This window comes from Calypte anna, chromosome 3, assembly GCF_003957555.1.
Source record: "Calypte anna isolate BGI_N300 chromosome 3, bCalAnn1_v1.p, whole genome shotgun sequence".
In the NCBI taxonomy this organism is placed as follows: Eukaryota; Metazoa; Chordata; class Aves; order Apodiformes; family Trochilidae; genus Calypte; species Calypte anna.
In genome coordinates this window covers 86,087,462-86,102,978 of record NC_044246.1, presented here as the reverse complement: position 1 = coordinate 86,102,978, position 15,517 = coordinate 86,087,462, and the positions used below count along the sequence as shown (strand labels likewise).

The following is a 15,517-nucleotide window of genomic DNA, read 5'->3' as shown; positions in this document are numbered from 1 at the left end:
TCTGTATTAGAGGTTCTCATAGGAAGCATATGTCATGCTATGCTCCAAATCTTACAGGTGAAAAGGAAGGTACTATATATATGGAAGTAAAAATTGGTTGTTAGTTTATTATTAACAATTAATGTTCTAATAATGTAATACTTAAAATCACTAGCACTGTTATAATCCAAACTAGTAGTCCAAACTAATACACAAGAACCTATATAATACAGATTATATTGTTACATAGAAAATAAAACCCCACAACACAAAAACCTGCTGCTTGTCTCTGTTGCTGTGCTCACTCTTCCAGTGTTACTAAGGGCTTTAATTTTTCCTGAGCAGAATGGGTGCAGGGAGGCTGACAAACTATCAGCACCTTGAGGTTTTTACTAAAAGGACCTGATGTTCGTGATGGGATTTGCTCCCCTGTTTGCTGGATAAAAACATGCTCTTGGTGCTTTCTCATCCTAGTTTTTTTTGACCAGCATGGGTTAATTTCTGTATGCTTTGTTATTGTTTGTTTTGACTCAATCTTGCTCACTTTTTCCCCCCACTGGTCCCCGTTTACTCTGTTTTTCCATCCTCTTATTGTCTTCATTGCTGCTTCTGCAGAACATTCTTTTTTTGTGTTTTTTTCTGTTGTTTGTTTGGTTGGCTTTTTTGCTTTGCTTTGTTTTTAGCTAAATATTTAGCTTTTTTAGAACTGTTTTAAGACCATTGAATTAATTGGAATCTTGACTGCTTTAATTCCACATGAAAAGCTCCAAATATATGCATACCAGACTTCCATTTACATGCAACTGACATGCAGAATGAATATCTGTACTTGTCCTGGTTTTATATGGAATTGAGGCTTACCTTTAGTACAGTATATTGTTTTTTCGTGCTTACAGAATTTCTAGTAAGTCAACATTTTTGTCCTAGTATTTTCCAAAGTGAGGATGGGAGTTCTGCCATTAACCTGGAGTGTTGAGCACTTTCTCTGTGGGTTTGGTCCATGGAATTTGGGCTTCTTAAGAACATCAACTTTTCTTTCTTTCTCCTTATCCAGCCATTTCAATTGACCAAGAAAAGATCAATAGTTTTATTGTCAAGTCTCTTATTTTAATGTGCAGAGTGGAAGTAGGTTCATATTGCACAGGACTTGGTGTGTTTAGAGTAGGTTTCTAGGTTTTGGTTAATAACACCAAAGAAGTTGCTTTGTCAGTGAAGCCCAGTTTAGGTCCTTACTGAAATGAGCTCTGGAAATCTTTCTCAGTTCCAATGAGACAATTATCTACTCCACGTATTATAAAAGCTTCTCTTTTATCTTTCAAGTCAGTTGCTTGACTATGGACATCCAGAGCATCTCTTTGAGATGCTCTTTGGGCTTCTTATTTGGGAACATCTGTGTGTATGGCACTCACAGTTTTAAGATGCAGAGTTAAGCAGGTATTATCTTGGTTGTTTATAGAGCAGCAAATCACAGAAAACCCTACGGTTTTAAATGACTGTGTCTCTTAAGGATCTAATATGTACTAGATTTTGTTGCACTGTGACATCTAGAAAGAGACAGTTTCTTGCTTATTAATCCTCTTGACTTAATAATTTCAGCTAATGAATAAGAAATGAAATAAACTAAATAGAGCAATATTGGCTTGCCATACTGGAAGCCTGCTAATGCATTTAATATTTTCCAAATAGAGACAGAGAAAATGAAACTGTAGAGCAGTATATTTGCAGAACTCTGAAAGTGCTTAACCAAATATATGACAAAAGTTGTCCAATACTCTTCCTTTTTTTTTTTTTTTAGAGTGGCATTTGTATTGTGATCTTCTATTCCCTCTTTGTTTTCAGCACCTGCATAGATTTAAGCTGGAAATTTCATATTTTGTATCTCTACTCTTGTCACTCTAAATGTCTCTTGTGTCACTCTATCTCCTTAAAAAACCTCTCCTTACAAATCATGTCCTTGCCAGAGCTGAACGCTTATCTATGTGAAATCAGGATAAATACTTGAGGGTTAAAACTGAAATTCACTTTGAGAAAATCAGAGAATGCTACATTACATTTTGGCTCTAAAAATGTCAGCGTTTCAGTTCAAAGAAATAGCCTTTTTCTGAGTCAGGCCTTTTAGATGCTTTTTGTACAGGTTGCTTCAGGTCACAGCAGGTGAGTAAATGACCAAGAGATACTCACTTCCCCTGCACGTGGAAGGAGAGGTGGGAGATGTATTCGTAGCAGTGGCAGCAATGACACCACAAGCAATAAACAAGAGTGTTCCATTTCAGTCAGGAATTCAAAAGCCTTTTCATGAACTTAATTAAGAAACTTTTCTGACAGCCGAGGACTTTCTAATTGTCTGTTGTGTCCTCAAAGAAGGAAATCAAAGGAGCTTTGCTGAAATTCGGGGCTTGCAAGCCATCAGCTTTCCTACCTGCCAACATCTGAAAGCTAAAAATAGGAAGTAGAGTGAAGAAGGGCTTTCAGAATTGTTTCTAAGAAATTTCCCCTGACTGAAGACATTGGGATTTAGCTTGGGAACATCAGTAAAAGAAAATAAGGTTACAACACTTACAAGAATCACAAGCATTTTGCTCTAATCAGTGTTTTTTTAATGTGTTTTTGGTGGGTTTTTTGTTGTTGTTCTTTTTGGTTGTTTTTTTGTTTTTGTTTGTTTTGAGTTTTTTTTTTATTTGGTTGTTTTTTTGGGTTTTTTTTGCAAGTAAGACAAGGCTGAGTTTTCAAAATTCTATTATGAAGCACATTACCTAGAGTGTTTGACAGAAGGGGTGAAGAGTAGTTACGTTAGGATATTGGGAGCCTGCATTCTTAGGGAGCAACCACTGACATTTTTTGTGTGCGTGTCAAGAACCTATATTCCCTGAATTTGCAAAGCTCTAGGTAGCACAAATCATCCAGGGAAAAGCATACACTTGAATGGCCAAGAGAACAATTTTTTTTCCTTAAGGAACTGATTGTCATTTTTCATTCTGATTAATACTGAGTACTGATTTGGGACTCCTCACTGAAAATTTTGGGTGTCATAAAAATATAAGTTAATTTTTTTAAAAGTGTACAGTATGCTTACTAAGAGCTACATCAAATATTTTTAGTATTACTTTGTAGACACCTTGTAGACACTACAAAGAAGAAAATAGGTCAATGATGTTATTGTTTTTCAGAGATTGAAAAACGAATGTAATTCTTTGAAACTTTCATTTTCTTACATTCAACAGTATCCTGTCAAGTGCAATGTGCATACTTGAACTGGCTCATCTACCTGTATAACACAGGAATGATACAGCTCCCATTGCCTTTACTCATCTGTCTTATTCCTTATAAACACAGACACAAACAACAATGAAAAACTGTAAAGTACACTGAGTTGGTAAGGGATACAGAAGAATTTTTTAAAAATCTATATCTGCAGGGAGTATGTTTAGGAAATGTATTTTAGATATGATACCCTAAGGTAGATACTGGTCCATTTTCAGGTGGATGTAGTAGCACTGCTAATATGCACAAAAGGTAAGAGGATTAGCTAAAAATTTCTGTTCATACACAGAAAAAATAAAGAACTATATTTGTCCTATAAGTACAAGAATTCATTGCCTGCTTTGGCAGTAAAGAGAGAAAACTTGAGACAACACATGCTTTGGCTAAATATTTGGAAATAAATATATCTTAGTTACACATGAAGACTAAAAGAGTTGGCTGCAGCAGTCCCTGGTTGGCTTATGTTCCTTTTTTTTCTTTGTGAAATTTGGGAAATGATGTACATTCTTTAAAAAAAGTCTGTAAATTTATGAGACTCCTGATGCAGACCCAGTATTCAAAAGGGGCACGCAGATGACCGAGGAGGCTGTTGAGCAATTAAGCCCGAGGTTCATCTTTGCCATTTGTAATGCAGCGTTTGGAAAATAGGTAAAGGAAGGACACTATTCTTAGAGCATTATATTTTTAAAGCTTGTTGAAAGGTCAGAAAAGGCTCATTTAAGAGCTACAGTAATTTTTCAGATGCTGAAGAAACTACTTTGCAGTGGAGGATTTAGAGATCTCAATCTGTTTAGCTTATCACAGGGGAGATCATGAAGTTACTTGATTATAAAAGGTAAAAACTTTCATGTACACACACTATTCACCACTAAAAGCTTTTTAATCTAGTGGTGAAAGGCAGAATAATCTCCAAGGGCTGGGACTTGAAGGGACTGTCCTTGGAAGCAGAGCATGCACTTTTAAGGGTGAGGGTGGTTCACCTATGAGGTGCTCATCTTCTCTCAGTATTCTCTGAACAAGACTTGCTTATCTGAAAGTTAATGCCCTACACAGCTTCAGATGCCATCAACACCTTCCTGAACTCCAGGACTTAGATAATTTTTCTTAATCATGTCTTCTGTTTGTTTTGTTTGATGGTTTTTTTTTTTTTGTTTTTTTTTTTAGTTGGTTAGTGGCATTTTTCTTCAAGGAGGGAACAAGGAGAAGAGGACATTTTCAAACCTGTTTACTATCACTAGAAGCTAGAACTGAAGTTTCTGATATTAATACATTGCAAGGATATTAATGGGCTTGCCTTCCTCAGTCAGGAGCAGGTTTCCTAAAGGAATTTATAGATACATTTTATGGTGTAGTAAAGACAATTTGCCTGGACATACTACATTTGTACGTTTCATTATATGTGCTGATATTTGCAATATAGTGGTTGCAATGACTCCACTGTTTCTCACTCCCCCGTTGTACATGCCACCAACCATAACTCCGTGGTAATAAACTAGGTACTGATACTCAGTGTGTAAAGCCATGCTTCCACACTACTCCAGGCTAAAATAGTAATCTTGCCAGTGTAATGATTTGGATGAAGAATCTGTATGAAACACCAAGTTATCACCTAGGTGACTTGACCTAACAAAATTACATAAAATAAGGTACCTAGTGGATTTCCTTTCAAACTTCTTATATAGGTATACTATCTCTTTAATTCCTAACACTCTGCTCCCTTCTCATCCTACTCACATATATTTTGGTCTTCTATTGACCTGTGACATAAATTACAGGTAGTGAGCATGGGCAGATAATCTAGTACAAAAAACTTCCTACATCTCAGTGCTCATGGCAGAAGAAAAAGAAGTCCTGTCTGTCCTTCAGTCCAATATCCTAAATCAAAGTGTCCTGAAGTGTAGGAGACAGTGGTTTGCACTTCCTATGAGGATGTTTTCTCTCTCCTGTTCTTTAAATGTTCATATAATACTGCACATACCAGGGAATTATGTTGATTATCTTTGTCATTCATTAAGGTGAGGAAGAAAAGCTGAGCACCACTGCTACCCAAATATACTTCCTGTCTGTTTTCAGGGGTAGAAAAAGTACTGCCTTTCATGAAGCAAGCCAGATTTGTTGCCATCATTCCATGTGACAAATTTCTCTGGCAAACTGTACTTAACTTCCTACATTTTGGGAAATGAGGCCACTTTAATGACAGGGTTGGATGATGTCAGTGTTCTGGGCCCAACTCGCCTCTGTTCTGGCTTTAGATCAAGGTGTAGTGCAAGGCACATATGGCTTGTTAGGTTGTTTCCTTTGAAACACAGAAAAAAAATCTATTTTTACTGCTGGCCATCTTGAGGAATTTTCTTGAAGCCTTGAGATTTTAACTTCAGAAATGCACTGGTGCCTGTTTGGATTATAGCTGACAAAAAAATTTGTAGTTATTTCACTTGGGTGGAGTTGATATGAAATTTTCAGCTTCTGTTTTTAAAGGATCTCACTCTAGATACCAATACAGTCTCACTCTTTGTTGTTGTGTTCAGCTCTTGGAAAACGTACAATGTGCTGGATTAAAAAAAGTCACTTATACATTCACTGGTACACAGCTTTGGATTTTACATCAAGTGAGGGACTGCCATTTAGAAACCAGCTCAGAACAAGACTATAAAGTAGTGGTCCCGTTCTGTGACTGTTCCATGTGGCTGTGAAAAGTTTGTGGATTTGGCAGGACATATTAGTGATCGTCAGACACAAGAACCCCACTTAGATTAGCAGAAGCTGCTGGCTCAAGCAATAAGAAATTCTGATGTAGAAGAATGATACTCTTCCTTTACATCTTGCTCCATCTGGACAACTGTTCTTTTAGGTTAAGAAAATATTGATCTATGACATGAATTAAATCCTTACACCTTGTTGGTCTCCAAAGGGCTAGCCAAAGAGAACCAAAAGCCTTTTTCTGCTAGAGAATAGGTAGGAGTCTAAAGTTAGATCCAAGTACAAATACTCGGTCACTTAAAAAATTATCTGTTCTTTTTCTGTGGATACAGCTACACTGGAGTGTCAGGTTTGTACCTGTTGCCTATGGTGGCTCACCAGCCTGTGGACTCCTCTGGCAAAGATCAGGGACCCTAAAACTCTGTTGCTTAATGGGATATTGCAGAACACACTGTAGAATAGTAGGGAAATATTAACCAAAGTAAACCTTTGGAGAAATGTCTCTCTGAAAAATTTATGGGCATTTCAGAATAGCAACCCGAATCATACGACAGGTTACTAGACTTTGTGCAGTGTTTCCCAGAGGACATTCAGTCCTGTTATTTAAGTTATTATTGGTTTAAAATGAGCCCTACGGGTTTTCTGTCAGGACTTAGATAGGAAATGGACTGACAGAATCTTTCCTTCTCTTAAAATCATATCTATGGGTAGTACAGCTCCTCAGGAGAGAACCTCAGTGGGTCTGCTAGATGTGCTTAATGAACACATGGTTACTGAAGCATCCCTCTTGGTGTCCTGCTGTGCTGTCTGTATGACAATTTTCCAGTATGTGTTATTTCAGGAATAAGATCCCTATTTTGATATATTACCTGTACTAAACTACTGTGGACTGCATGTCTTTAGGGAATGACTTTTTAGAAGAGTTTTGGTATAAATAGTAAGCTTGCACATTAGAATAACTGCTGATAGAAAGCATGAAGGAAAGGATACAAAAACCTGAAATTGAATGTTGTGGTTTTCTGGAGGAGCTGAAGGTTTAAATAAACTGAAGGAAAAATAGTTTATACTAATTTGGGGTTTGTGCCTTCTACTTAACCACTTCATCATATAAGAGAGTTTTGCCTAAAATTTTTTTGCTAACACTGATTTAATTCTTAGCTGTTCAGTCTTGGTGAACATCAAGAAGTAAGGATGTTCAGCACAAAAGAAGCTCAGTTTTTCTACTGAGAATAATTTCAAGCTCAAGACAATTTTCTTATAACAGTTATGAACAGTGATATTTTGGAAAAAATAGATAATAAAAATATAGAGAGTACATCATGAGTTTCCTTTCACAAATACTATTCTTCAGAACATTTAACTTCAGTAGAGAGTACATTAAAAGAAGGAGTTCAAATAAATCACAAATATAAAAAGCCTTGGAATTTTTAATTTTACTATATGCCATGCCTAAGATGTAACATAAAACCAGTTAATGTTCTCCTTTTCTAATTTTCTAATTCACTAAAATGCCATATGCTTTTCATTTGTGTTTACTTTGGCATCCCAAAGAATTAAGAAAATTAAATAATGTGGAAGACAAGCTTAATCATTATCTTGTGTTCAAGCACTTTAGTGGTATATTTTAAATAGATGTGTGAGGTTTTTTTCTTCCTGATAATATGGATATTATAAAGGAAGGTGAACAGGATGATGAATTAGAAATGCTCTCAGTGAGGCTGTTAAATTATTTTTAGATAGAAGACATACTGTACATACTGAGCCTCAGCTGAATATAATTAATTTGAAACGTTATCACTGTTGTGCTTGCATTTCTATTGTAATTTTTTTTCAGTTCTGCATCTTGCTGGCTCCTGTCACACTCCTCACTGTGAGATCTTTTCCTGTTTTGCACGTGTCCTGTTGGTTACCACCATATGGTAGTTGGAATTTCAGTAGCATTACTCTGTTTACAGACCACTGTGCTTTGTCATATTTTTGCTGCTCACCCTGCATTGCCATCTGATACCTATCATCTGTTTAACACATTGGATGCCAAAAATACTCTGATATTTTTTTTCCAGTGTATGTGTAAGAAGGATTGTTTCAGAAAGCTGTTTTAATAAACATTGCTCCAAAGTAATTTCCTGTTATGCTGAACCAGTACCCACACTTCTCAACTTTTCAAACTTTTTAGCTAGTGCCAGCTGACTAAAGGGATACACTGCAGCTTTGGGAATTGCACTGTTAGTAACAGTCTGTAATGTGTTTAAGCATCTTTTCCCTCTGTGTGATTTTAGCAAAAACAGTATTCTCAGATAATAGTGGGGTCTGTTCTTACTGTGGCTGCCAGCTGTGACTTTATTAGGGTTGCATTAAGTAACTGTTTTAAAAACTGGTTTGATGGATAAAATACAGTATTTGTAAGTATTTGTATTAGTGATGTCTGTTTCCATTGTAATCCAGCATTTCTGTCTCTTGTGGTATTGGCACTGAAAACATCCTTTCACCAACTGTCATAGAATCATAGAATCGACTGGGTTGGAAGGGACCTCAGAGATCATCAAGTTCAACCCTTGATCCGCTACCACGGCAGTTACTAGACCATGGCACTGAGTGCCACATCCAGTCTCTTTTTAAATATCTCCAGGGATGGAGAATCCACTACTTCCCTGGGCAGCCCATTCCAATGCCTGATCACCCTTTTGGTAAAGAAATTCTTTCTAATATCCAACCTAAACCTCCCCCGGCACAACTTAAGACCGTGCCCTCTTGTCTTGCTGAGAGTTGCCTGGGAAAAGAGACCAACCCCCACCTGGCTACACCCTCCTTTCAGGGAGTTGTAGAGAGTGATGAGGTCTCCATGACATAATGAAATTTTGGGGGCAGAGGAACAGATAGCACAGAGGGTGATTGTACCTCTGAATTAGAGGTAGAGGAGTGTGTGGCAGCACTTAGGGTATTGGATGTGATGATCTTCTCAGTTGTGCTGCAAGATGCAAAAATCTTGCCAAAGTTTCAGAAGAGGTGCTCATAAGCCTCTGTTCCTATGGCTTCTTGGTGAGGGAACAACAAATGCAATTTACAGTTGTGTACCCACAGCAAAGCCATTTAATTCTGTGGTCATCTTCTGCCAGCTTCCCTTGGGTGTTGATGTCCATTGGATTTTCCAAACTGACTTAACAGCTTAAAAGTGGAAGTCTGTAGAGGACCCTCTGACTCTGAGCAGTACCTGATCTCCTAAGACATGAGTGGCCTCACCTGATGGGTGTTCTCTGTGCTGACTTGGATTGTCTCTGATATAGGTAGCTTGATGAGGACAAATTCTGCTTGGGTTATGTGATTTATCCAGCTGAACTTAGCAATGCTGCTAATTAATATTGTTCAGTTGGATAAATGGGCTTCTCTTTTGTTTTCTTTTACATGCACTGCTTCATTAATATGTTTAGTGCTTACTAGGTCTGTATTCAGAGAAAGAGAGCTAAACACTGGTACCTGTGTTTGTGATTTTGTGTAGGTCCAAATTTGTGCCTCTTCCTTTAAAACCTCTTTCTTATGATTTTCATCTTTTTTTTTCCCTTCTCTCCAGTTCTTAAATTGAGCTTTCCTACTGTAAACACCCCCCTACCCTCTTTCAGACTTTTTGCACTTTGCATTACATGACTTGCAGCTATTCACCCTTTTATGGCTGGTTTGTTACAATGTGGTAACCATCCTTAGGGGAAAAAACATGCCCACAGTAACATATTATGTGATTCAGTAAATTAATTCAATAAATTGAAGAGACCATTTGATTCTCTTTTGCTTCACTCTGTAAACAGATTAGGTTTTGTTTGTTCACAAAAATAAGATTTTGGTGAAGTATAGCTTAAATAAATGATATTTGTATTCCATAATAAAATGAAGCTGATGATTTTGAAGAGGAAATAAATCTAGTTATTCTTTACTCATTGTTTTGATGTATTTTAAGGGGCATGTGCTGGCAGAGCCACTTCACAAATCAGTATTTTATTGGAGAAATGTCCTATGAGGCTCAGAGACTACTGGCCCAGGGATCATTTTGTGCTTCTTTTGGTGAAGTAGTGGCATTAAAGCAGTGTTATTCCATCATGAGTTGAGAGAGGTCAGCTCATTCATGAGATGCATTTTGCCTGTATTTTATACTACATGCAGAAAAGAGCTTTATGCAGATTAGATTTGTTAATATTCAGGTGAGGAAAACAAAGACATCACTTATGCAGTTGATTGAAAAGGAAAACCATGATGCAGTACCTGAAATATTCCACTTTTTATGGCCTGTTACAGAACCAGAGATGGAAACTTCTTGCTTATTAGTTAGCAAAGCAACAATTAAGAAAAAAAAGTTAAAATCCTCCCAGGATTAGGTAACATAGTTTTTATACCTATTTTTAAATTAGTTGTAGTCTACTGGTACTACTGTTCATTTTTTCTCCACTTTGTTTACAGTTGTTGGTTCAGTGGGAATCAGCAGCAAGCAATTCACAGAGCGATTTGGGACTTGTTCTCTGCATTAGAGGTCATTGCCTCCTCACCTGCTAAACAGAGCTTTTGATCTTGAGTATGTTGAAGCACAACTATTCCACAAATGGGTTTGTTTCATGTGGCTCTAAGAAAACACAGAGCTGTTGGTTTGGTTGGGGAAGACAGTCCCTGATTGTTGCCCTCTGTACCTTGATAAAACTTTCTTTAAGGAACTTCCCAGCAATAATTTTTAGAAGGTTTTATAACAGGAGCTTGTGTAACATCATTAGTTGGTTGGTTTTTGTTTGTATGGGTTTTTTTCTTCTCTTTACTTTTTTTTCTCTTTCTTTTTTTTTTTCTCTTTTTTTTTCCTCCTTTTTTTTTCTTTTTTTCTTTTTTTTCCCTTTTTTTTAATAAGCAACTCTTTATGAAAATAACTTGTATCTACAAATGCAGTAATATACAAAGATGTGCCATGTAATCTCACAACTGGTACTAGCATGGCTGGGTGTCTCTGGGATCTTAGCTTTCTGCCATACACCTGTGCTAAAACAGTAGAGCTGTTAAGCTATATAAAGAAAACAGAGAATGAAAACATTTTACTGAAAGAAGAAAACCTGACAAATTAGCTTTCGTTAATTGCCTTTGATATTTTATTGCTCTTCTATTGGTGTTAAAGTGTGATTCCATAATTTTTAGTAAGCTTTGCATAGAACTTATTTTATTTTATATACAGATCTCATTTACTGGATGAATAGATGTTTGTCTCTAAAATAAGAAAGGATGATCTTGATCTTCCCAGTTTAGCAGGGCGATAAATTGTAAGGGTATTGGGAATTGCAGAGATGCAGGAAGATGGTTTCGCTGTTGAGGTTTGACAGTGGTGGTAGGCAGCAGGTAGGAGAAAATTTCAGTGGACTCTTTTTTCAGTGGACTTTATGGAACTGTTGATTTCACAAATTTTAGAGAACTGAAAATAATTTTTAAAATAAACTCCTTGGCAAATATTGTTATTTGATTTTAAGTAAGAACAGCCTTTTTTCCAAAAGGCAGTTACAGTCACATACAAACACTACTAAGTTTGTACCTTGAAAAGTGCTATGACTTTTTCTTAAAATGCTTGGTTTTGACAATGCAGTTGCAAGGGCAGGCTTTTATGTTTTTTATGTTTCTTATGGTTTTTATTAGTTTTCGGGTTTGTTTATTCTAGATTTATGTTTTCCTTTCAGTGTTTTGCATGCTTGTGCTGTGACCTAGAGGTCTTCCTCCTTGTTTTTGTGCAAGCCAGCTGGGACATCCTGAATAAAACTCATGCCTTGCCCTAGAAGAATGTGTTTACAGATCCCAGATCACAACAGCAATTAGATAGGAGGGCTTATGCTTCTTCAAAAAGGCCAAGGAAGGGGGCACATGGATTACCAAAAATGCACAGACTCAGTTCTGAGACGTAGATGGGATGGAGCAATACTGAGTAAAAAGGTGTTGTCTTACTCTTCTCTCAGACTTAAGGTTTTTTTTCCTGTTAAGAAATTAAGATTCCAAATAATTATTCACTGTTGAAATGTAACAATTTTCACTCTAAACCCCCTCCTAGTGCTACCAAAACACACTTAATGAAAAACTCGAGTTAAAACTTGGAAACATAAGCTTGGCTGCCTACTGTTACCATAAAGCATATATGAGCTGTACTCTTATTTAAGGTAGTAGAAACAGTGAGGAGAATTGAACATCTTTTTAGAATTGTCTTGGTTTTCATAATTTTATGAACACTCAGCAGAAAAAATGGATTTTAAAAAAAATCCCAGTTGACTTGTTACTTTTTCATAAAAGCCATTACATAAGAATAAATGTTTCCAAACAAAGAACGGATAATCATCAGTTATCTTTTCTGCAGAGGCATTGTTTCCTTCAGTACTAGATATATTTCAGTATGTAAGTGGTTTTAAATACATGGCAAATACAGTTTGTGCATTCCACAGCTGTGCCTTTTTCAGTACTTTTATAGGGTGTTGGCTTAGTTTTCTGATTTCTCTTTGATACCTCAGAAAGGTTAATGGTCATTCAGGAGGAACTGTGGAAAGCTGAAATGTGAATTTCTTCTTGTAGATATTGCACAGTTCTGACTCTCAGTTCTGCAGCTGTGTAAGGAAGAAGACTGCCTGTGGGCTGTGATTATTTTTAAAAAACAGAAGCATAGGCAAGTAAAGTTTTCCAGTACCCTACATTAGGAAACTTCCAGGAAGCTGAAAAACATTTTATGCAAGTTATTTAATGAGCTTGTTTATATGCCTGCAGGATACCTGCCCTTAGTAAGATGTTAGCTTGCTAACAACTGTTGCTGCTGGCTGAAAGGGACCAGGTAAGAGTAAAATAAAGGAATAAAGCTGCAGTCTACTCCACTTTGCTTCTGTGCCTCTGTTCCCATGCCCTGAAGAGCAGGACTTTCTAACCAGTGTGGGACATTTTTGCCTCATCCTGTACCATCTTGTTAGGATGCTGACACGTAGTATGCGCTTGATAAGGGGATTATATGAGGAAATTGGAATGAAGATAACTGGTATAGAATACATACATATCTGTGACAGGTGAACAATTTTTAACTCCAGCAGTGGTGGCCAAGTTTAAACTCCTGTGTGAGGTCTATAAGTGAAACCTTCATCTTGCTCAAGTCCGTACTTTCAAATGACTCTTGTAATGAAATGGTTTATGGTCTTGCTGCTCCTGGTTCCTAGGGTCATGGGCACAGGGAAAATACCAACTTTCATTAAAAACACTTTGTTCCTCATGGACATGGGGAAACGTATAAATATTTTTCCTGAGTGTTGAAAATGACAAATTAAATGACTAGAATCATAAAACGATCACGAGAAATACAGTAACTTCATGAGTTTCTGAATCATGTCAGGAGATTTGTATTACCATATTTCCTGGAAGCACTCACCATGGACTATATAGTCCATCTGAGTGAGGGTTTTATGGACAAAGAAAAAAAAGCAGTCTTTTCCACAGGGCAAGCACGTGTTTTAAGGGTTAAGCAAATTGTAAAATACTAGAAGCAGACCACGGAGTCTGTATTGTCTTTGTCTCCTCTGGTAAGTAAATTTTTAGCATAACAATAACCTAATTTTTGTCCAGATCCTTACAGTAATAAAACCAAAGAAGAGTTTGGAAGAAGATAATGGAATTGTGGTGTTGCTAATACTTCCACTGTAGGGACAATGGGAGAAAACACAATAATTCTTGCTTCAAAGTTTAACTTGAGCAGAGGCATCAATACTGAATGAGGAATGATAAGCAAGGTGGAAATAGTCTCTGGAAGTCTTTGAAGGTGAAGACAACCCATTTATGTTGTATGCAGTAGAAAAGGGGGCTCATCAGAGAAATATAAAAAGAGAAGCAAAATAAATTAAATTGTATTTGTTGCAGGATTGTGATTAGTCTATCAGCAGGACAAGCTCGTGCTGGTGAGAAAAGGGATTGAAGGATGATAGCTGATTGTTGAAGCTAGGTGGATATGAAATTAGCTAAATTCTGATGTATGGGTGTTTTTATTTGGGTTTTTTTGTGTTTGTTTGCATGCTTTGTTGTTTTGTTTTGTTATTTTACTTTGCAAAGTGAATCTCTGAGGCTTATATAGCACTTTGAGTTGAAGTTCTAAATAGGTGGGAGTCCAGTGTAGCACAGTAGTTTCTGGTTCTGAGTGGCAATCAGAATGGAGGTGGTGGTTAAGGTTTGCTGCAGGTACAAGAATATCTCTGTTTCAGTTTATGGCATTCGGTGTAAGTTTTACCCATGATGGGCATCAGAAAGCTATTCAAAAATCCTCGGTTTGAACAGGAGATAAATGTGAGGTAGAGAAAGAAGACCTGTGAGTTACAAGCATGTTCAAATGTGTGTTGGCACCAATAAAACAGGAAGGGAGAAGAAGTCTTGGCATGTGGAGGGGAAAAAGCTGATGTCCAGCAAGATTTAGGTGATTGCAGGTGAGGTAAAAAATGTCATGATTGTCTGGTGAAAACCAAGTTGAGAGAATGGAATTGATTCATAGTTGTGTATTGAATGGACACAAGAGAATAAAGAAAGTCTTAGGCCAGGTAAAATCTGAGATTTTGGGGAATAGTTGTTCTTGTTATAGGATACCAGACATGCTATAAAATGTCAAAAATAGGAATTATTGTTATTTATTAAAAATGTGTAGGAGGGAGAGATGAGACCAGCAGGAAATGTGATGAGGGAAGGGTCAGGTGGGTGGTAAGTAAAGTCAGAGAAAAATGAGAAGTTGAGACAGTAGTTAAAAGCAAAGGGGCTAGAAGATGCCAGTTTGTGTAGGAGAAAAGCCAACACCCTCAAGATATGGAAGCCATTAACTCTTCCTTTTGTAGTCCTTTGATTAATCATTGCATTGCTCTTACACAGATACGGCCTTTTTTGCTTTGAAGATTGGCTGATCAATCAGTTTCCTATCTGTTTCACACCTTACAAAGATCCTTGTCTTGCTTTTGGCAAGTATTTTTACAAACAAATACTATACTCCAGTCTTAAAATGGTAGTTCATACTGAACAAAAGTGTAGCAATAGCAATAATAAAGGAATATTAAGGTAACATCCATATTTGCTCAGGACTACAATATTTTGCAATGGGAGTAGATTCAGCAGTTACGTGATCTTCACAAAACAACTAAACTAGGTGTCATCCGTGCTAAAAAGTAGTACATCCCAAACATTCAAAAATACCCTGGGCTTCAAATATGCTAAGATATTAACATTGCTACTTCAAGCACCCAGAAGCTGGAAGAGTTAAATGTCTTTATTTAATGTTCAACCTTAATTTTTCCTACTTATGCAGGAGGTATATATTTTAATAACAGATTTATAGGTGATGTGATAATGCATGAAGTAACCAGGAAATATATCTAGACTTCTTCACTGAACTTGGTGGTGTACTCTTCATTGGCTTAAAAACTGGCTGCATGGCCAGGCCCCTAGCATTGTAGGCAACGGGGTTGAATCCAGTTGGTGAAAAGTCCCCAGTGGTGTTCCCCAGGGCTCAGTTTTGGGGTTGGTTGTGTTCAATATCTTCATTAATGATCTACATGAGGAGATTGAGTGCTTCCTC

At 37.0% G+C, this 15,517-nt stretch overlaps 1 protein-coding gene across 5 annotated transcripts in view; it reads left to right on the top strand.

Moving 5' to 3' along the window:
* Window positions 1-15,517, top strand: part of RIMS1 (regulating synaptic membrane exocytosis 1) — a 306,200-nt gene that overhangs the window by 91,100 nt on the left and 199,583 nt on the right. The window contains exon 6 of one of the 5 annotated variants that reach the window (XM_008502285.2): window positions 3,835-3,848. The exons of the other annotated variants lie outside the window; for them this stretch is intronic. Coding sequence (XP_008500507.2) covers window positions 3,835-3,848 — 14 coding nt within the window. The remainder of the gene's footprint in view (window positions 1-3,834; window positions 3,849-15,517) is intronic. 5 annotated transcript variants of the gene reach the window in all.